At 47.8% G+C, this 21,253-nt stretch overlaps 6 protein-coding genes and 2 non-coding genes across 8 annotated transcripts; 3 read left to right on the forward strand and 5 right to left on the reverse strand.

The window, feature by feature from the left end:
* Position 1: 1 nt before the first annotated feature.
* On the reverse strand, positions 2-1,867 carry An12g07280 (uncharacterized protein; the record flags this gene model as incomplete). The annotated part of the gene is made up of 2 exons (XM_001395744.1): positions 2-1,582; positions 1,640-1,867. The coding sequence occupies 2 exons, from the start codon at positions 1,865-1,867 to the stop codon at positions 2-4; spliced, it is 1,809 nt and encodes a 602-aa protein (XP_001395781.1).
* A 705-nt stretch (positions 1,868-2,572) lies between these two features.
* On the forward strand, positions 2,573-2,691 carry 5S rRNA. The gene has a single exon (XR_009468048.1). It is a non-coding gene; the product is annotated as a 5S ribosomal RNA (ribosomal RNA).
* A 4,850-nt stretch (positions 2,692-7,541) lies between these two features.
* Positions 7,542-8,087, reverse strand: An12g07300 (hypothetical protein; the record flags this gene model as incomplete). The annotated part of the gene is made up of 1 exon (XM_001395745.1): positions 7,542-8,087. The coding sequence occupies one exon, from the start codon at positions 8,085-8,087 to the stop codon at positions 7,542-7,544; it is 546 nt and encodes a 181-aa protein (XP_001395782.1).
* A 189-nt stretch (positions 8,088-8,276) lies between these two features.
* On the reverse strand, positions 8,277-8,348 carry tRNA-Ala (AGC). Its single transcript has one exon. It is a non-coding gene; the product is annotated as a tRNA-Ala (tRNA).
* Positions 8,349-9,502: 1,154 nt separating this feature from the next.
* An12g07320 (uncharacterized protein) lies at positions 9,503-10,847 on the forward strand (the record flags this gene model as incomplete). Its single annotated transcript, XM_059751027.1, has 4 exons — positions 9,503-9,856; positions 9,934-10,117; positions 10,195-10,454; positions 10,515-10,847. 4 exons carry the CDS (start codon positions 9,503-9,505, stop codon positions 10,845-10,847), a joined length of 1,131 nt encoding a protein of 376 aa, XP_059604534.1.
* A 149-nt stretch (positions 10,848-10,996) lies between these two features.
* An12g07330 (uncharacterized protein) lies at positions 10,997-13,746 on the reverse strand (the record flags this gene model as incomplete). Its single annotated transcript, XM_001395747.3, has 4 exons — positions 10,997-11,971; positions 12,026-12,613; positions 12,674-13,448; positions 13,556-13,746. 4 exons carry the CDS (start codon positions 13,744-13,746, stop codon positions 10,997-10,999), a joined length of 2,529 nt encoding a protein of 842 aa, XP_001395784.3.
* A 616-nt stretch (positions 13,747-14,362) lies between these two features.
* An12g07340 (uncharacterized protein) lies at positions 14,363-15,376 on the forward strand (the record flags this gene model as incomplete). The annotated part of the gene is made up of 4 exons (XM_059751028.1): positions 14,363-14,830; positions 14,869-14,908; positions 14,966-15,176; positions 15,232-15,376. The coding sequence occupies 4 exons, from the start codon at positions 14,363-14,365 to the stop codon at positions 15,374-15,376; spliced, it is 864 nt and encodes a 287-aa protein (XP_059604535.1).
* A 2,892-nt stretch (positions 15,377-18,268) lies between these two features.
* An12g07350 (hypothetical protein) lies at positions 18,269-19,822 on the reverse strand (the record flags this gene model as incomplete). The annotated part of the gene is made up of 5 exons (XM_059751029.1): positions 18,269-18,501; positions 18,760-18,793; positions 19,036-19,046; positions 19,116-19,320; positions 19,580-19,822. The coding sequence occupies 5 exons, from the start codon at positions 19,820-19,822 to the stop codon at positions 18,269-18,271; spliced, it is 726 nt and encodes a 241-aa protein (XP_059604536.1).
* Positions 19,823-21,253: the final 1,431 nt, after the last annotated feature.

Consider the following 21,253-nt stretch of genomic DNA (forward strand, 5'->3'; position numbering starts at 1 on the left):
CCTACTGCTCAGCCTTGATAATATCCGCCGCTCTCTCCGCCACCGCATACACAGTCGACATAGGATTCGCAGCGGGAATAAGAGGGAAAATACTCGCATCACACACCCGAAGATTTGTAGTCCCATACACCCGGAGGTTCTCATCCACCACACCTCCTTTTTCCTGTGGGAGCATCGCCGCTGTACCAGATAAGTGGTAACTCGTAGTAGCAGTGTCCCGCAGATACTTCTTCGCCGATTCCAGATCCGTCAGAAACGCATCCGGATGATTTCGCTGTCCGCTCTCTACTAAGTAATCTGCGATAGGTTTGACGTTGTGAAGTCGCTCAACACTTAACAGGTTTCGCGCCATTAAATCCAGATCCAGCGGATGGGAAAAGTAACGAGGGTCAATGATTGGTGGCACCGTTGGATCTGCTGACGCGATATGGACAGCTCCGCGCGAGAAAGGTAGATTCTGGGTGATTCCCAGACTCAGAAAATTTCCGGGTAGGAGATTCTGTCCCACAAAGCTCTTTCCGGATTCGTGTAGATTTGCCTGGGCGAGGAACATGAACATCTGACAGGTTGGTTCATGTTCTTGCGTGTAAATGTCGCGGATGACTTGGTCGCGCTCGTTGGCAACGGGTGGGAAACTGTCGAGATATGCCTGTCGGGCTTCTGGTTGCCCGGAGTGGTCCGTCAGTGGCATATATGCGGAGGATTGGATGCCTCCGATGGTCATAGGTCCTGTCTTTTGCTCCGAGTAGAGTTGGAAGGCAGTTTGGATTGTTTCGGGCTCTTGTCGTAGCAGCGGGTCCCCGGTAGCAATCCCTGACTTCACTTCGAAACTGATCCCGGTCATGAGATGATCTTGGAGGTTCTCTCCCACGTTTGAGTTTTCCACGATGACAGGTATGGAAAGCTGTTCGAGCCTCTCCTTGTCCCCGATGCCCGATAGTTCCAGGAGTTTTGGGGTATTAACGGCTCCGGCGGTAAGAATAACTTCTCTTCTAGCCTTGACAGTGACAGTTTGTCCATCGATTTTGGCTTCTACTCCAACGGCCATGGCACCGTTATCGCTAGTGGAAAAAAGAATCTTCTGAACAGTAGCTTCAGTGAGGATCTTGACATTTTGCCTCCCCATAGCTGGCAGACCGTATCCCGTCGCGGCGTAACTCCGCTGCTTCTTCTCGTAGTCAACGGATGCCAGGTTGGAATAGCCACCAGTGGATACACCGGAGAATGGATCTGCCGTACAGCCATACCCCATTCCCTGGAAAGCTTCTACCCAGGCTTTGGCCATGGGACTTTCCTTCACAGCAGGAAAAGAGACCTTGATGGGACCTGAGCTGCCGTTGACCTCAGGATCAACCCAGCCGACCCCAATATGATTGCGGGTAGGCTCATCCGGCAGCTGCAGCGTAGTCGCCTTCTTATAGTAAGGAGCAAGATTTTCCCATGTCCAACCAGTCGCACCTAATTTGTTCCATGCATCGATTCCCGCTTTCGTGGGCGCAATAAAGGCCTGTCCATTGATACCTGATGAGCCTCCGAGAACCTTGCCTTGTGGTTCCTTGATGACTCGGTTGTTGAGTGCAGCCTGACACCATCAGTCAGTGTTCGGGGAACACTCGATGAGAATCTGACTGGGACATACTTGAGGAGTTGACTTAAACTGCCAGTCTGTTTCAGACCCCATCAGGGTTGTCCAAAGAGCGGGTGTTTGGACCCGAGGGTCATCGATGAGGTTTTTTCCGGCTTCAAGGACAATCACCGACCGAGTGGAGTCATTCTCGGACAATCGAGAGGCGAGTACGAGGCCTGATGTTCCTCCGCCGACGATCACGTAGTCAGCCTCAAATGGAGCGTGTAACGAGGAAGACATTAGGTGTAGCTATGATGGAGTTTCGATGGGATATGAAAGAAATAAAAGCAGCGAGCTATATAGGACTCTAAAATGCTTATTTGAGAGAGGGACAGATTCTAAGTGTCGCCAGGAAATCAACAGAGACAATCATTCTATTTATACGAGAAATTAGAGAGTGAGGAAAGCAGCATGCGATACTTGATCGACCCCCGATGGTAGTAAGACCGTCAGTTTGCAGCCTCGTCCACCCACCAATCGAAGCAGTTCGGGTAATCCTGCCGCTTGCTAAACGAGGGACACTTCATGATATTAGGATCCGCTATCTCCACAGCCTCCCAGTAAGATAGATACATCATACAAATACTATCTAGTTAGTAGCATGATTTTGTTGCGCTGAGTCAGCTTCACTGAGCATCCTGATGGCCCCCAAACGCTCAAACTTCCCACTTTCCGTTTGTTGGAATGGAAGCTGATTTAGAGCACGCATTGAAACTTGCTAATGCTTGCATGCTACCTGTTGAGCTTATTCCCTATACGCATGCAGGTTTCTTGCTTTCTGTCTGTTCCGCATGGCGGACTGGCCCAACTGGGATATGCGTGAACGCAGGGGTTCGGGTTCGCTCGGGTTGTGTACCTCCACAAACATCATTACTGCCGTCATTCCTGTTCTTCTTGTGTAACATTCTATTGCATGATATAACTCAGACATGACTGTAAATAAGCACATACGACCACAGGGTGTGGAAAACAGGGCTTCCCGTCCGCTCAGCCGTACTTAAGCCACACGCCGGGAGGTTAGTAGTTGGGTGGGTGACCACCAGCGAATCCCTTCTGTTGTATGTTTTTATGCCTCTTTTTTTATCATGCTACTAAGTGAACCAAGGGAGTCATTGTTTATTGCGATAGTAATAGAATATTGCGGTAAATAAGAATAAATTTTGCGGAGGAAAGATTGACCGAGGTAGGGCTTTATAATTAACTCTTCTGAAAGGCGACAGAAACGCAGATGTCGCCGTAAGATCGAAATACACATTCATTGTACTTATACGAGAAACAAAGAGCGAAGAAAGCAGCATGCGATGCCTACCGGCGGTGCGTAAGACCGTCATCCTTCAGCCCAGCTGATCCAACCAACTAAAGCAGCTCGGATAATCCTCACGCTTGATCAACGAGGATCCTTCAAGATGTCGGAAGTCCACAAGATGTTGGGTTTCTGCCGTCTCTACAGTAGTCCAGGAGGGCGAGATGATCAGTAGCCGAAAAAGTCTCTAACTATTATTCAATGCGGAACGGCAAGGAAACGCTATGTATGACCTCATGACTCTCGATACTACCTCACGCCGTTATTCCCGGGTGTTCCGCTCTCCAAAAGGTCATCTTTTCTATTGAATCTAGAGTTTACTCTGATATTTTTGTAGTTAAGAGATCCGGTGTATAAAAGTCTGCAAGTCTGAGGTTTCTATACTGAGGGAAGATGGGGTCTAAGATAATCAGGTTAATCTCTAATTGATCTAGATATATTATCAACACTAATCTACTGTCAGCGAGGCAATAAAGATTGTTGACTACCAGTTTCTCAGTCATGCGGTAAAGTCTCAAGATTTTTCTAGCCTGATAGTTAAACTAATAGAAAGTATTAAAGTTCTTTCTAAGATCTTATCGTCTTACCAATAGCCTTTCTACTAGTACATGGCCATTCGCATACTTAGAGACCAATGGCCCCAGAGGCTTTGTATAGACTCTTTCGAGACTGAAAAGCCTACACATTAACCAATCAAGCATTCAAGGTTTAATGACTTATATAATACTAGTAGAAAATTGAGTCCATGACAACATATTCCCCATAATTGAGGTACTCTCAATGCTTCTAAACAATATGGTCTGAATAGGTTGATATAGACTCTGTAAGAACTTCATTTTTACCAATGGAGTATAGCGGCTGCCAGCAAAAGTCTCCGCTTTTCTTACTTGCTCAGTCGACCTGCTTACAACCCTCCTAAATAAGACATTCATGACTCGCATTATTCCCCTTTGGGGGGAAGTTTTACATGACAGCGTCACTCCTTCACTTCGTGACATGTCTCAGACCAGGCCGATGTCCACGGCATACAGTATCAAAGAACAAAAGATGGTTGACTGAAAGCAGACAAATTTGATTGTTTCATCCTACGTCATTATTATTTTCCATAGTCAATTTGCGTTACATACTTGAGAGCTATGTTGCATCAAACAACTGTAACACGCTTTCACACCGAAAGTCTCTTGGCAATAGGAGCAATACAAGTAGAAACTACTAAGCCCTCTGCTCTCTAAACAGTTGAAACTCAATTCTTAATATTCTACCGAGCCCTCAATCAATTATCTCTACCTTGTCTAAGACTGATCCTTACTATTCATCATGCACTTCAACTATTTCTTCGTCGCTATGCTGTTCGCGGGCTCTACTCTGGCACTTCGCGGGCTCTACTCTGGCACTTCGCGGGCTCTACTCTGGCACAGGAGGGTACGTTCGGTTACTACTAATATCCCTCCTGTTAATGGTTCGTCGGTGACATAACTAATCAGTATCATAGAAGGCGACAATGACTCTGTCAACTGCTACTGGCTGGGGACTGACCTTATGTGTTCTCCAGAAGAGTGTTGGGTCCAGGATAGTTCCCGCCCCTATCAAATGAGACCTAGTAGTTGCGGCGATGGTGGCGAGTGTCCTCTTGGAGGTTACAAGAGATGTTGTTGCTCGTACACTGGTAAAGAATGCCCTTTACCATCCGTCTTGCCTCAATCAGTTGTTACGCAGTACTAACCCTTACTCAGATGACGCGACGTACGATTGGTGCCTAGCTAATGATGACTGCCGCTAAAGTGCACGCTAATTCAATGAGGTCTGGCTCTACCGTTCTGTGAAACTTGTGCTCAGCCTGGCGCAGTCGCAGGGCATACTAATGGTCCGGAAGAAAGAAGGGAGCAGCACCGAAAGAGAGAGTGAGAGATGGCTGAGTGGACTTCGTTGGAGACAGAATTTGTATGAGTATCATGTACATGTGCCAAGCTGTTACAGGCTATATCAAATATACTGCCAATTCTGTTTGCCATTCACTTGACGGCCTAAGTTAGCGTGACAATATAACTAGCATAACTTCTCTCCCTCATCAGGGAGTATTAAAAGACAATATAGATAAAAGAAGGGAAAGGAAGCATAGCTAGGGTGAGCAAGATATTTCTTACTAGGTTAGTCCGCCCACCTTCTCCTAGGGTGTATCTCAACACATTTGTGGTATTCTGGAGTGCCGCAGGTTTCTGCGGGTAATGATGGCCTTTTTGGCCTTGTTGGTAGTCACTCTCTAGGTAGCTCCTTTCGGTCTAAATGCTGACGCCGTTTTACCTTGAGCAGTATCTCTTAGAATAATCTACCTAGGATATTTGTATGAATATTGATAGTTACGATATTTGGAGTGCTTAGTAAGCATCACCATTGATCCTTCTGTTGTATGTAAGATCTCCATTATAACTTCCATTTTCGCCTGTATCCAATAATTTCCTCGGTAGAAGGCTATAAGCCTTCTTTCGTTACGCTAAAAGTGCGTTCTTGAGTCGAGTCTGCTGGTAAAGCGCCTATGTTACGCTTGTTCCGCAGTACAATTACGATTTACGCATCATTTTACGAAACGTTCCAGGCCAGAAAGATTCCGCCAAGCAGCCTGAGTAATTTTGCTTCAGTAACCACACTGCCTGGTCTCTTTGAGATGCGTACATCGTGCAACACTGCTCTTGCCAGTCGATTGGATGAGAAGAACGATACTTGCGTAAAAGACTAATCCGGAGTTCACCAGGAAGTCTCAAGTTGGGGGCTGTGGGAGGGCCAAGCATCTTCAACGCAGCATTCTGTGAAACCTGTCTCTGTCACCTGGTCGGATCCCTGGTTGTCTAACATGCATGCATGCAGGTATGCATGCATCTCTCCTTGTACTATTAGCCTCATGACCAAGTAGTTCCCAGCAGACCCACCAATCAGTGCAGCTTTTCTTGACGCCGGTGCGGCCCGTGTACTTAATCCCTTCCGCATTCCAAACTCTTAAGCTTCGCACCAGATCCACTGGCGATCCACTGCATCCATCAACCCACTGCACCCGCTCTATCCACTACATCCACTACGGAGTACATCCACTCCGTCCACTGTTCAGTCGTGGGGCGTTCCACCGCTGATGGGTCGCCAAATACCCGCCGATACACAACAATACCCTCCACTGTTTCGCCCCTACAATAGATCATTTACTTACTGGTTGAGGGTCATGTGAGGCTACCATGTCAAGGCTGGGATATCGACATCATTGTACCGGGCCTCCTACGGCTAGCTGATGTCTGGGACGAAGGGACCAATGACACGACAAATTGACTTACAGTCATACTAGCATTTTCAATGTAAGGGACTTGACCAGACAGGCGAGATCCAGTACCTGGAAGGCTTACTATTTCCTATTGAGGCAAATATGGACGCCTCCCGCAAATACCCTACTCTGTACCTTCCCCCTCGATCATGACTACGTGGAGATTTGTCCAGAGTAGGCTCTTGTGATCTCTGTCTTGAACTCACGGGCATCAGGACAAATTTATAAGAAGCGTCTGTATCTCCTCTCATTGTCTCTACCTCAGTACTTCGTCTCTCCGTCTATCCCAAAAAGTTAGAAAATTCACCACTTATCGAGCCTCACATAATCGCATGATGAATCAGTCCGCCACCGCTGCACCGTGGGCACAAGGTGCTGAAAAGTACCGCGGAAAGCATTGCTTCCCACTCGCCATCGATTACTTTGCGCATCAGGAACCTGAACGCATCTTTGCTTGCATCCCAATTTCCAGTGATGTTGCCGATGGCTTTCGCAATGTGACTGAGCAGGACATGGCCGCAGCCGTGAATCGGATGGCCCGGTGGACGGAGCAGACCTTTCGTCAGGCTCTTCATCTTAATCCACGTCAGTAGGTCTTGGCCTACATCGGCCCGTCGGATCTGCGGTGTGCTATCCTTTTGATGGCTGCGATCATGTGTGGCACCAAGGTGAGGGCACCCATCAATATTGCAGGATAGGTCCTTCATTGAGCCTTTCTGACAGTATATTTCTGGTACAGATCCTGTTTATGTCACCAAGAAACACCTTGGAGCAGAACAATGCTTTGCTAGAAATAGCAAAGGTGGATCTTGTCCTCTATTGAAACTGCAAGTCATCGATTGCGATGGCTCTCCAGAAACGTAGAGGGTCCTTATCAAGTGTATAATGCCCTTTCTCCTCGACATTCTCGAGTTTGAGCCAGAGCACTATCACTTCAATGGATCGTTTGCTGAGCTGCAGAATGAGAAATGCCCTATCCTACATTCGTCGGGGTCTACGGGTTAGAGTCTAACCCAGTTGTGCGAAGCAAGCCGCAATGACACTAACGATGAAACCCGGTTTTCTCCTCCTGGGTGTGCGGTGGCTTCCGCCGGTGGAAACGACACAGGCTCGGATGGTTAGTCTTAGATTTTCATCCTTGGGACCGATTACTGGGACATTGTTGGGGAAATGGTGTCAAGATTGTGTTTAAATTCCCGAATTAGGGCTACCAAGTAGCACAACATGTGTCTCCCTTGTATCAACAATGCACACATACACAACACAACCCCTACATCTAGATACAGCCAAATAAAGAACAATATGTATCACCTCCCCAAAACCTTCCCCAAAAACCTCTTCTTCTTCTTCTTCCCCCCATTCACCCCCAACACTCCGTTAACCACCTCCGCTTCCACCCTCTCATCCTCCCCCACTCCCCTCCTCCTCCTCCAGTTCCTCTCCGTATTCGTCACGTACCCCTCCCTCCACAACCTCCCATACATCTGCTTCGCCTCCTCCTCCGTCCTGATCCTCAGGATATCATACGTACTGGCGGCAGTCATAGCGACGTCCCGATCGTGGGTACTATCCCCCTCGACAACATGCACATTGACCCCGAGCGCGCGAAACTGCATTCCCCAGAGGCTGTCCTCGCGTGAGGTCACAAAGATGGTGATGCGGGCGGGAGAGACTGGGTACTGGAGGAGGTAGGAGAGGGCATCAGAGTCGACGCCGTAGGGGAGGGGGCCGAGGACGAAGGAGTCATTGCGAGCGATGGCGGCGGTGAGGAGCGGGGGGTAGTGCGTGTGGAAGTAGGATTCGTTGGGGCCGGTGTCGATTGGGCCGGATATGAAGGCTATTTGGGGGGGCATGGTGGTGGTGGCGGTTGAGTAGATAGGGAGTTGGGGGTGGGTAAGAGAGGTGTGGTGTGGTGTGGTGTGTTGGGGAATGGCTTGGGAGAGGAGGGACGGTCTGTCTAGGACGGGAGTGGTATAGTGTTGTTGGCTGTGTAGTTTGTGAGATGGAAGTGGTTGGGGTGGCTAAAAAGGAAAAGAAAAAAATGGAGCTGCGGGGAATCGAACCCCGGACCTCTCCCATGCTAAGGGAATATTATACCACTAAACCACAGCCCCATTTGATGAAAGATGCAGTATATATTTTGCCATATGAGGGGAAACTAATGTTCTTACCCTGGCATCTCTGCACTTCGTTTTTGAGTAGCGGCCCGGTGCATGAAGTAACTCAGTGCTTACAAGAATATGATGCTATATTTGAACTACAGCGAACAACATACATGGTAGAAATGATCTAGTGGACTACTACTAGTAGAATGCTGTTTACTCCCGGTGGAATTACCGGCTCAATGGTTATTCTCCTATCCTGTACAGCGAATATATATTCTAAGCGGATGGTACAGCAGCTACTAATTACTAGTACTATGTATAATGCTGCTCACCCCAATGAGATTGAGAGAAGACCCTCTCAGTCTTTACTGCCAACAATCATTGATATTAGTCTATATAGAGAACATGAGTATAGCGTTCCAGCCTGATCGTGTAGCCGCAGGAACATTGCTGCCACGGAACTATGGAACTACCCGGAAAAAGCAACGGAACAATCACGGAACTTGCACGGAACTCCATCGACAACAGAAATCTGGCTCCACCCACCCACCAGCCCTAATCCGCCCATCGAGCCAGGAAAGGTTAAATCTATGCTTAACTGCATCCACAGCTGCAGATGATCGGCATCGCCGAGAGGGGCATTTGAGGCCGATGTATCCGATTATCCTACGGAGGCAAATTGATATTCTCGAAGGCGAGTGTTGGTGTCCACAATATGATGCAGTTTCCATGGATAACTGAAAATGGATTGGGTAGATGAAGAAGTTGACGTGGTTTCATTTTGAGAAAGATGGAACTGGTACAGACGTCGCACCGAATCAGCAACCAGCCCAACCCAGAAGAATAGCTCCATGGACAGATGATTATCATTCGGCTCTGTTTCAGATGCCGTGATATCCGTGCCATGGCAAAAAGGCAAGGATCGACTTGATCCATAACCAAGTAGATATAGCAATCCCACCATGTCAACTATATAAAAAGAGACAGACCCCCCATCTCAATCACCACCACTACCACCCTAAACCACAAACAATAGCTCCCTCTCAAGTACCACCAAGAAGCAAAATGTCCCCCCTCCCCGAAAAAGTCGCCTTCGTGACCGGTGCCAACGGCATCAGCGGCTACGCCATTGTGGAACATCTCATCCGCCAACCCAAGCAAGAATGGTAACCCCATTACCCCTCATCACTCCTCACCACACCATCATCTTCCCTAACATCATCAATCACCCAAGGTCCAAAATCATCGTCACCTCTCGACGTCCCCTGCCCACACCGTGGATTGACCCGCGGGTGGAATTCGTCGCTGTGGATTTCCTTGAGTCCGTGGAAACTATTGTTTCTAAGATCAAGGATATCTGTGCACCAGTAACGCACGCTTATTTCACTTCCTACGTGCACGATAATGACTTCAAAGTTCTGAAAGAGAAGAATGTTCCTCTGTTCAGGAACTTCTTGGATGCTGTGGATGCGGTCTGTCCTGCGTTGCGGAGGGTGAGTTTGCAGACTGGGGGGAAGGTATGTTTTCTTCTCTATGTATTGGTTCTTTTGGAGGTGTGTGGAAGGAGTTATGGGATTGATGCTGATAAATGTAGTACTACGGGGTGCATCTCGGTCCAGTGAAGGTGCCTTTGGAGGAGTCATTTTCGCGGTACGACGATCAAGGGTTCAATTTCTATTACAATCAGGAAGATTATCTTAGGGAGGCCCAGAAGAGAAGGAATACCTGGTCGTATAATATTATCCGACCGAATGCGATCAACGGATACGCTCCGCATGGTGGGTTCATTTATCAGTTCATCCATTCCTTCCTTTGTGATGCGATCTGTCGGCTAAGCTGTCCTGAAATCCTCTAGCAAACGGAATGTCGGAGGCATTGACCATCGCCATCTACATGCTCATCTGCAGAGAGCTCAACCAGCCTGCAACGTTCCCCGGAAACGAGTACTTTTGGAACTCCATTGACGATAACTCCTACGCACCGAGCTTGGCGGATCTCACGGTCTGGGCTTCCTCCCAGGAACACTGCAGGGATGAGGTCTTCAATCACGTTAATGGTGATGTGTTTGTGTGGAAGCATATCTGGCAGGATGTGGCTAAATATTTCGGGGTTGAGGTATGGTGTTCTTTGTGATAGTAACGCCGCCACATCCAGGCTAACTGTGTCGTCCTGTAGGTACCAGAGCCCAAGTTCGAAAAGGCCGCTGGCCAGGCAAAGACCCTGAGCAACGAGATTGATATGGTCGAATGGGCAAAGGACAAGCGTGCAGTGTGGGAGACTGTCGTTCAGAAGCACGGAGGCAAGGTCGAGGCATTTGATTGGGGCACTTGGGGTTTCTTTAACTGGGCGACGGGCAAGTCGTGGTTGACGATTTCGTCCATCAACAAAGCGAGGAAGTATGGCTGGAAGCGACACGATAACACGTTCGACACCTGGATCGAAACGTACAGGTCGTTCGAGAATGCTGGTGTCTTGCCGTCGCACACTTCGCTGGCTCGAGCGGATTAGCCTGGTTCTTGCTTTATAATACCAAGTCCTCTCTTGAAGTATACTGGGAGTGAAGCCGTGGAACGTCCAGGTTTCTTACATAGCAATCGAGGACGTGTGAACGATGAAGATGGATAAATTTAGATCGTCTATTAGTCTCTGAAAAGGCATCACGTGTATTGACCGTGCATATAATCAGAGTTGACATAATTGCCAAACAACGCTTCTAGCCGTTCCATCTCCCCCAATCCACTACCTCCAAAATTTCCAGCATCGAAAGGTGCCACTGGTTCACCAGCCGTTAGTTCGTTATGCATAGCCAAGGGCCTTGAGCTGGTATGACTGGTGCCTGCACTCCCTTCTGGCTGGTCGCTTGGTAAGGGGTATATGCGTGCAGCACCTTGAGTAGGATGTATTCCAAATCTGGTACCAACCGGAACACCTTCCTCGAAATCAAAGTCAGACATAACTAGGCTGGCCAGGCCATCGGATGACAGAACTTGCGTAGGCAAGCAAGGCTCAGTAATATCTCGCCCGTACAAAGGTAGCATCTGACAAGTGGGTTCGCCTGCTTCACCCGAACGAACATTCATGTCAGGCCCCACAATTTCGCGTTCCCCTACTAACGGTTCGCTTACTACTTGGCTTGGGCGAGCCACAGAAGAACCTTCGCCACTGCCAATCTCTGTTTGTCGAACTTGAGCGTCCAGAACCCCGGGAGCCTGAGATGAATGTTTGTATAGTGAGATTCCCGAGCCCACGACAACGTCATCTTTCAATAACCGAGACGTCATATGACTCAGCCTTGAAACAACTCGTATCAACTTCCCAGATACCCATGTTTTGGTGCAATAAGACTCCAGCAATCGGACGGCATGAACTGTGGCTCCGCCATAGGCAGCCTTGAACGTATTCTCCTTTATTATCAGCCCGAGAGAGGTTATTGTCGCCCCGATTAGGTAGTGTATGAAGGGAAACGTGAAGATGGCCTTTTCCTCAGGGAATTGAGAGACTTCTTCGATAATGCTATTGGCAATTTGCATGCATGACACTTCGTTTTCGAACGAGTCAAGAGGAGTCCCGTCAGATGTATCAGATGCGAAAAGCAGAGGCCTGCGTATCAGAAGGCGAGCGGATAACCACCGCTGGGGATGTTAGCAAGACAGAAACAATAGAAACCAGCGGACTAAGTAACATACAGTTCGCATTAGCGCTTGCTGCTTTATCAGCCACCATGGCGTTTCGACAAATTGTGTTGCGCGTGGTCCGTAGCGGGGATGGGCAAAGTCCTGGTGGATATCTTTCTGAGCCCGGAACAGCAGGCGTTCAAGGTGCTCACGGAGGGAATATTTGGGAGCCTGATCCAAGCTTGTAGCGCCATAGAGCCCCTCCCAGACTTTACCCAGAACTTGCGAATAAGTTATCATAGCTTTGAAGTAGCGAAACGAAGTGGTATAAGGGCTGCTTGCTTCCGATGGTTGAAGTGTGTGTAGGTCAACATTCGAGCGATTCCAGAATCTGGAGAGCTGGTCATCGTCTACTGGTCGTGGTAAAGGCGTATCGACATTGATGTCTTGGATCAAGAAGGGGTGGCCGGTCTCAATAGCCACGCGACGATCCAAGATGTAGAGACTCCACCACATTCGTCGAAACATCTCACTGTGAAATGGAGACATGTTATGTAATACTCTAGATCGGTGCAGCCCAAGATGATGTGCATGGCTGATGGCAAGAGCCAGGAGCTTTTCGGCCTTCCCGAAGATATCGAGTCGGAAGAGATAAATCACCTACGGGAACGCAATGTAAGCGGGATTTATACATATTGTTAGATGAGGGCTGCAACGAACCATTAGAGCTAGTGTTTGCAGAAGTTGTAGTGAGTCTGGGCAGTTTCCGAAACTGTCAAGGAGGTCTCCAATCATTCCATATGCCGCTCCATATAATCTCCAGCCTGCCGAATGTCGCCCTTCTCGATTCTCCAACCTTGGAGACTCGGTACATTGGCCAATAGCAATGCATGTAAGAAGCTGAGCCAGCGCTATCTCGGATATCTTAGAGTTGTGAATGTCGGGTTCGGAAGGCAAAGCGAAACTATTCCACATGGCGTCGTAATTGTGTCGGAGTGCTGGTAGGTGTAGGAACGGATACAATATATGGATTTCGGTACAAAAGATGTTCAAGGACTTATCCCACTGCAGTCGCTTTGGCTGAATATCGTACATTTGAAGTATGTCTTGGTGATCATCATACTCTGGACTCTTTTCTCTCCTCTCGTGATGAGGCGACGGAGTTAAGATCGGAGTTGAAATCTGAGAGTGTGGAACGTTGGTGGCAGTACCACCGTGGCCTTGGGTTGTCTCCAAGTGTCCTTCGACTTCCTCCAACGCATGTCTGATAGAAGTTTCACCAGAAAAGGAGTTTACCTCATCATGCGTAAACTCTTTGCTTTTCGAAGCGACAAAGGATTCATTTTCGACTCCGGTCACTCCTAATCTATTCACTGGGCCTGTTTCTGCATCGATGGGGTCATATCTGTTTGAGCCAGAGCGTAGAGCATTGGTGAGGAACTGCAACTGTCGCTCCACTCGATCCAGTCTTGTCAATAAACTGTTCCCCCCTATTCTGAAGTTTTGGTTAGAAGCAGTCCGTGAAGTGCATCAGTGATAGTAGGTGACAGACGCAGGATCTTCCGAACCGTCAATGTCTTCTCGAGCATTTGATTCCCTCACACCACTTGCAGGCACTTCATTTCTAACAAATGTTCGGCGTCGCAAATCGACGGCATTCTGGGAACATCGTCTCCCGCTAAGGAGGCAGGGTTGACAAGGCAAGTTGCCATCACACTGCGCTCACAATTAAAAGTTGAATCGTACTCGGACAGGTACTGTGCACTCTCACCTTGACCTTTCGCCGGCGGCATTGCATACTTCAGATTTCAAGGTCAGCTCACTGGAAGAAGCGGAGGTCGCCGAAGCATAATATCATACCAGGCATGAGAGACATATCTCCCTCGTCTCTGCCGTTTCGAGTCAGGTGATGGATTGGGCTGATCAGCACCGTGGAGGTGAATACCATCCCCAGAGCGCTTGCTACCCCGTGACTCATGTGCAACTGCATCTGGACCCACCATTTGGCTTCTGTATCCAGATTTATCCTGTTAAGTAGGATTATATCGCTTCTCACCTGTCATGCGGGATCTACCAACGGAAGTTGTTCGGAATCGCGGAAGCCACCACCTGACTGACAGACCGCCTTCTGCTTAGGGAGGTTATTTCTGCCACAGACATGAACTTGTTTGTTTGGGCATGTCAATGTATCTCATAGTAGTTGCCGTCAGTGGTCACACAATATCGAGAAAAGGAGATAGCAGATATTGCTATCTTCTTCTGATTCACAGATGCGATTGATGTAGTCTAGCCTCCCCTATTGGTGATGTGGATGTGGTAGCTTCCCGTGGCCGTATCGGACATCCCAGCATTTGCTAATAAGCCTCAAATCGGGTGGGATTGCGCTATCCATCCAGAGAGCAAATAACGATGCCCTGGAAGGCTCCGTTTAAAAGTTACAGGCAAAATGCATCAGTAGGCATATTAAGTCGCAACGACCTTCTAGCACAATCCAAACTTCCTGTCACTACAGGATATGTCTCGAAATATAAAACTCAAATGAAGCCACGAAATTTGATATACCACTTCATTGCCATACAAGTTTGGTGTCATACTCACTGCTCTTCCGTCTATCCCCTGCCAACAATTTTGTCATTCTCTGTATCAAAGCCTGCGAGGATGGCTGAATCCGATACGGACCTCTTCCAATACACCGCTGGCCGTTGGCTACGGAATGAAGAGAAGAAACTCCAAAACCGATACACCCCATTCAATGTGTCTGAGTTAAAGAGGATCGCAGCGCATAGCATCAGTGCAGATACATGCACTGTAATCATGGAATTAGCAGAAGGGAACTACAATAAATGCTTCAGACTTGAGATGGATAATGAATCAACCGTAATTGCACGAATCCCCCACCCTAATGCCGGGCCCAGGTACTATACTACGGCATCTGGGGTCGCAACCATGGACTTTGTGAGCTTTTGAACGTGCTTCGTTAACATAATGTGATCTCTCTAAAATCCACTCTAGGCTTGAACGATTCTCGGAATACCGAGATGCCTGTGTATGCTTGGGATGCAGACATGGATAACTCTGTCGGTTCTGAGTATATCATTATGGAGGAAGCATTAGCTACCATGGTGCAAGAAGTGTGGGAAGATCTACACATCGATGACAAAATGCAATTCGCGCAAGAGCTCGCTGAACTACAGACAAAATTGCTCCAAGTACCACTGAACTGGTGTAGTCATCCGCCGATTCTGATATATACATATGCTAACTATGAACGTCAACAGTTATGGGAGTCTTTACTATGCAACTGCCAACTATCAAGATGCGGTTCCGGCTGAGACCTGTGGAGAAGTACCCCCAAAGCTCAAAGACGAGATACGCCATCGTTTTGTTATCGCTTCCACCTACTGTCGCTTGAAGATTCATTGAAAGGTCTGTTCCTTTTGTGAAAAAGATGTTAAGCTCAATTTTTTGTTCCCCTTATGTAATATGAGGGATGAACAAGCTGTCTAGTTAAATGCTCACGTCAACGGTTGGGCAGACATTAACCTACAGATACTCACTTGTACCTAATGGACCGAATACTTCTTGGTTTCCTCGTCCTGTTCTCTACGGATGACTCGATGCGTCGCGGACTTTGTACTCATTCCCAAAAGACAAAAATTGCCATGAAGCATGTAGCTGTAAGTTCTCTAATGTTGTAAGCCACATAGATTTCCTAAAATAGATGAACACATGAACCACGAAGAGGGGCATATTTTGGGATATTTCCGACGAATGATTTCTAGTGGAATAATAATCGAGTAAAACGGTGAAACACAGACAGATGCGAGCCACAATATATACGCGTTATGGGACAAATGCAAAGGTGCATAGTGAGTCCCCCGTTCCTCACTGTCTTGACGGTGCCTGTCTCCGGGCGGGATCTCCCATGGGAATCATATAATTATAGCTGCGGATATCATCTCCAGCCATCAAATTGGCAAGATCATATTGAACTTCCAAACCTTGTTTTTCCAACGCAAGATATCCTGGCGCAAAGACCTCCAGCTGCGCCGTCAAGAGCTCCCGTGTGAATCCTCGGATGTCGATTTCGCGTTTCTGCTGGGCCGAGTCGATAATATCGACTAGTGGCTGATCTAGATTCAGACTGTACATGCAGGAGAAGGAAAGAAAGTCACGTTTGGTCAGCAAAATTCCATAGTTCCGGATTTTTTTTCAATAATTGGAGCGGTTGTGGGAGATTGGCTTACGGGTAGTTCCCCGGGAGCCAAGAGGAGCGTTCCCGTTTGCCGCTCATTTCGCTCAAAAACCATCCTAGAGCGTTGTGAAATAACATGATCTTCCCTGCGTGCCAAGGTCGTATACGCGTACAATCTTCGATCTGTCCGTTCGGGCGAAGTTCAAGCAAGATTAGCTGGCCAGTATTCAAAGCTTCCTGGTCAATCACTATGAAAATGGTATTGAAAAAGCCTGGGAATAGTACTGTTCCAGTGTGCGTCATTGATAAATAGCGAAAATCCGCGGACTCAAGGCAATACTGTGGTATCAAGGCCTCTGGGGTTGGTGGACATCTGGTATGATCCGGGAATACTGCTGGGATTTGCGGGTATGGATCAGGCTCGTGACCCATCGGATGCGACATGCCTCCGTGATGTATGGAAGTGTAAAGGAGTATTAGTAGCTTGACGAGACGGGTGTAATTGGTCGCGTGGTTTTCGGGATCTACAGGCGCCAGACACAAGAATTCCTTCGGTGAATGTCGGATTCGAGTACGCAAAGGCAGGGAATATTCGATGCCTGATTCGGGTAGCGACGCGCGAGCTTGATAAGACTAAAATTATCCAAGATCAATGCTGGTTTTAGACCACTGAAAGTGACAGGACTTAGTTTACGTCACGGAAGTCTTGACTCGCAGACGCCCATCGTTCCATTAGGCGGCGGCGTTGCTGGAGCTGCTCATCCAGACTCTCTGATTCGGTCCATTCTTCCTATGATTCCTGTCAGATGGATTCCTTGCAAGAGAAAGCCGATTGTTTGGCTGGTCCGAACCTGCACAAACTGGAGCCAGCCTTTGGTTATTTCGGCCATATCAAACCATTCTACGGAACTGGGCTCTACACGAAGACATGCTGGGATGCCACCCGGCCAAAGGTCCGTGGATGGGATGAGGGGCTCAAGTTGAAGCATTCTGTGAAAGAAAGATGGAGAGAGGTTCAGCCAGCATGTTCAAGAAACATCCAGAGGCTGACTCTATTTGTAAGGGGAAATAACAGGACGGACCGGATTACGGTAAAACCCTAGGTGGGGCCCGTTCCGAAGCTTAGCAGTGCATTAGGCACCACTCAGTGTAGGCAACAATCTTGATCACTTTCTTCTGTCCAGATAGCAGTCCGAAGAAAGCTCCATAGAGACAGAAAGAAACGAAAAATGAAAATAAAAGGCCTCACACGATTGTGTTAATTTGAACACCGGAAATTGTCAGCCAATCTGCTGCAACCCACACATAACCGTAAAATAGCTAGCTACCAACTATGGAATGGCGCAGAATCGCATTTTTGCTCCCAGAGCAGAACCATGGTACCGTCTTGCACAATCATCAATCATGAGTCGGAAGGGTTTGTTGATGATCGATGCGCAGGGTATGGAGTGTGCTACAACCAGCTACAATTGACCGAGAAGCAATAAGATTCTTAACACTAATCATGCCAAGGTCGGCAATTTCCGGCTAGGTAGCCGGTCAACTGGCTCTTTTCCTTCTAGATTCTGGTGTAGACAATCCTCTATTCAAAAAGAGGCAGGTGGATGCCCTGAATTACTTTCTTGTCTTTGCTAATTTCGTAGTGCGGGTCCGCATCCCTGGTTATGTAGGGTCTTAGTACAAAGTATACATCCGAGCTTCCGGGGTCTTCGCTTATGATTGGTGGATCGGGAGGTCGACGAGCGTTCGGAAGTCTCGGACTTAAGCAGCGCATTCCCCATAGGAGCTTATCACAGGATTGTGAGGCAGAATAGTCGCTGGACCCGATCGACTAGAACGATCTCGTGAGTGCATTGTTCGTCTCATGCATAGAACAAGCAAGTCACGTAACAGTATCCATAAAGGTTGCAGCAATTGCCTAAATGTGAGTTCAGGCAGGTATAACCCCTATTATTGGCCCCACACAGACCGTTAGCTGAGATGTTGGCTGTGGGTATCGGAATCAAAGACTGCTGGCTAGTTATAGAGGAAGGCTTGCACTCGCCGTATTCGGGGTCACGGTTTCGCAGTAGTCGCTAGTCGACCCACTGATTGTGGTTCGGGGAAAACCCAATTAGTCATCACTCTAAGCGAAGGCCCTGGTTCAACCCACCAGTAGCCAATTTTGCGGCTGAGTTGGTGCACGAATAGCCGGTAGACTCGCCGCGAATGCCATCTGGGGAGGTGTTCACGGACGAAAATGCCATAGAAGTCGCTTCGGAAGATTGAGTGATCTTGCTAGTAGTCATCGTATTCGCGCTGTTAATAGCAGACACTGAACTCTTGGAAGCCGTTAGTCGCGCCGTTGCAGTGGCTATCGGTTAAGTTATGTGTGTTCCAATGTCGGTCTTCGAGGTCACCCGTGAGATACTGGTGTTGAAACCCTGAGTCTGCAACGGCTTCAAGAGGTCAAGTAAACAGACGCGATCGTAGTCTTCCATAAAACATCATTAGTAAGCATCTCAGATGTCAAAGAATCATCTGCATAGATATTGTATTATGCCAGAGCTTGTCGAAAGAGAGTATGATTTCGAGTCATTTCCCAAACAGTGTTATTGTATGTGGCCATCACCTTGTCGAAGGCCGGGCTTGCTGGAAGCAGCCACCTGAAGATCGTCTAAGTATCGCAAACACAGAAGTTCGAACAAAGTATTCTTTCGTTGTAGTACGGTTGGTAGTGACATTTGCGTCAAGATTGATGATTGAGGCAAAGTGATATATGCCGTCCGGCTTGTCATTGGATATCCGAAATAGGTGTCGATGTTGCCCACCGCTTGAACGCACTAGTAGTATTGGAAAGATCAGTTGAGTATTTTGTCATGGTGACTGTAGAGGATGAAGCACGTACGAAGCTGTTTCCTTGCCAGAGGTTAGAGCAGCTGTTGCCTATTCCAGGATCCAGAAAGCAGAAGTCTGCTTTCGACATACCGAACATCTCTGTAACAGTGTCACATGTCTCGTTCATTTGGATGGTGTGCCAATAACCACAGTCTGCGTTCGAGATGGTTACTGCATTGCTTGGGATTGGACAGTTGTGTATCAGCAGTATATACCATTTTGAATCCAGAATCAGGGGCTTTCTCACACTGCGGAAGTAGCCGGCGGTAGAGGGCAGGCCGTTGGAACGGATGAACTGCCCGAGGGACGGTGTTGGAACGGGAACCAATATTTTGTCATGTCGGTATCAAGAACAGCTTAGGCAAGAGTGTAACCTTAGACAAATGTATTGGGCAATCAAGGTATCAAGGTTGGAACATTGCGGAGTTGACCCTGATTCCATGACCGAAAAATAGGAAGAGGAACCATCCGAGCAACGTTGGAGAGAATGGATATAGAAGCGTCATTAGGATGCACCAGAAAGAAAGAGGGTCTCTTAGCAACCAAATACTGACAACTGAGCCCAGCGCGTTCATGTCTGCCAGTAGTGGAATAGACACATTGGATGCCAGAGAGTTATCTACGCACGCTTCGTTCCCTTGTGCGGTATATTGATTGACAATGGGGTCACTGGCATTGCAGCGGAAAATAATTGCTGAAGACTGAGTGACAGCTCCGGGGGTGACACATGCAGTGGCGACAGTTACTGGAAAAGGTGTGGTAGTAAGTGTAAAGTTGAGCCAACTCAAGGCAATCATGGCAGCTTATGATTGGCGAAACAATGCCATTCAGTAAGCCAAGGTCATACAGAAACGACCAACCGAACAAATAGTAGCTTGAGAACAGAATACGGGCCACTTCCGACAGGATGAGAGAACGCCTTGAACAATTTATACAAAGAAGACGATTCTTCACTATGTAATATTACAATACAACGGCACGCATCTGGAGATAAGGGGGCCGCGAAGTGGATGGAATTCTAGCCTTTCTCGCTAGTGACCCAGACCTGCTCCGATAAAAGGCGGGGTTTTAAAGCAAGATCTGGTATTCTAATAGCTGGTGGGGATAAGGAGCGATGATTATAGTTGATGGTTCTGCGATGCGGGGACGCAATTCCCGAGCGAATTGTGCGAACCGTGCTAGATTCACAGGACGGACGATGTCATGTCGTCTGGGTCGACAAAGTCCAGGTGAAGGCATTCTGAGCGACATCTTCAAAATCACCAGTATTGTAGAATTTTCTGCAATTAGTATTCGAGTATGTAAATTCGAAGGGCGCGGAAATAAGGACTTTGCGTCCGCTCTGTCTAACTTGAGCCGGGAGGGTTAGTAGTTAGGTGATTGGGATTGCTAAAGACTCTAGGAAGTGGCTCAGTAAGAGACTAAGTTAATTGCGAGGTAGCGTATGCGAAGGATGACCGGCATGAAGTACTATCTACAGTTATATCAATATTTCCTCCAGACGCAATTGTTCACTGCTACTAGGGTTCAAAAATATCAGTGGGAAAGTGCCAAAATAAAAACACTCCCAAGGATCCTATGGAAATCAATCGCTTATATAGGTTGTTAGCATCAGAGCTCATTCTTGTTCGAGCATGACTTTCGTATGACAGCTCATCATCCGGTAATACTAGTGCGCTTTATATTCATCGCTAGAGACCCATCAATAAAGCACTGAGCTAATTAACCAGGCCAAACACTCTACTTGACAGCCTAAGCGATCTGTCCAAAAAGATCTCCCCTGCATTATTCACATCCCCACAATTTGCTTACCTCATGAAAAGCCAGCCTGTCGAGTGGATAATTATATAACAGGAACCACACAGCACCTGCATACAGCAACCTGCACAGGACCGTTAACCCGCTAGGGATAGATATTTTCCCTTGATCCTGCATACAACCAATCGGGTATCATAACGAGACCCATAATTGATGACGGTTGCCTGGGATATAAATAAGCCCGGTTCGTGCATGCCAGACACCCGCCCTGGATAATACTATTGCCGGGGATGCACTCCAACGCAAGGAATGGAATGAGCTGATAAACCAAACATTACCCCTACGCGACCCCAATCTTACTTATTTCTTCTTGTTTCGCTTGTTTGCTGCCCCAAAGTTTATGTTCTACAGCCTGACCCTGACTGCCACTCTTCTGTTCCTCATCATTGGACTTTATCCCAACCACCCTA

Source organism: Aspergillus niger, assembly GCF_000002855.4.
Source record: "Aspergillus niger supercontig An12".
Lineage (NCBI taxonomy): Eukaryota > Fungi > Ascomycota > Eurotiomycetes > Eurotiales > Aspergillaceae > Aspergillus > Aspergillus niger.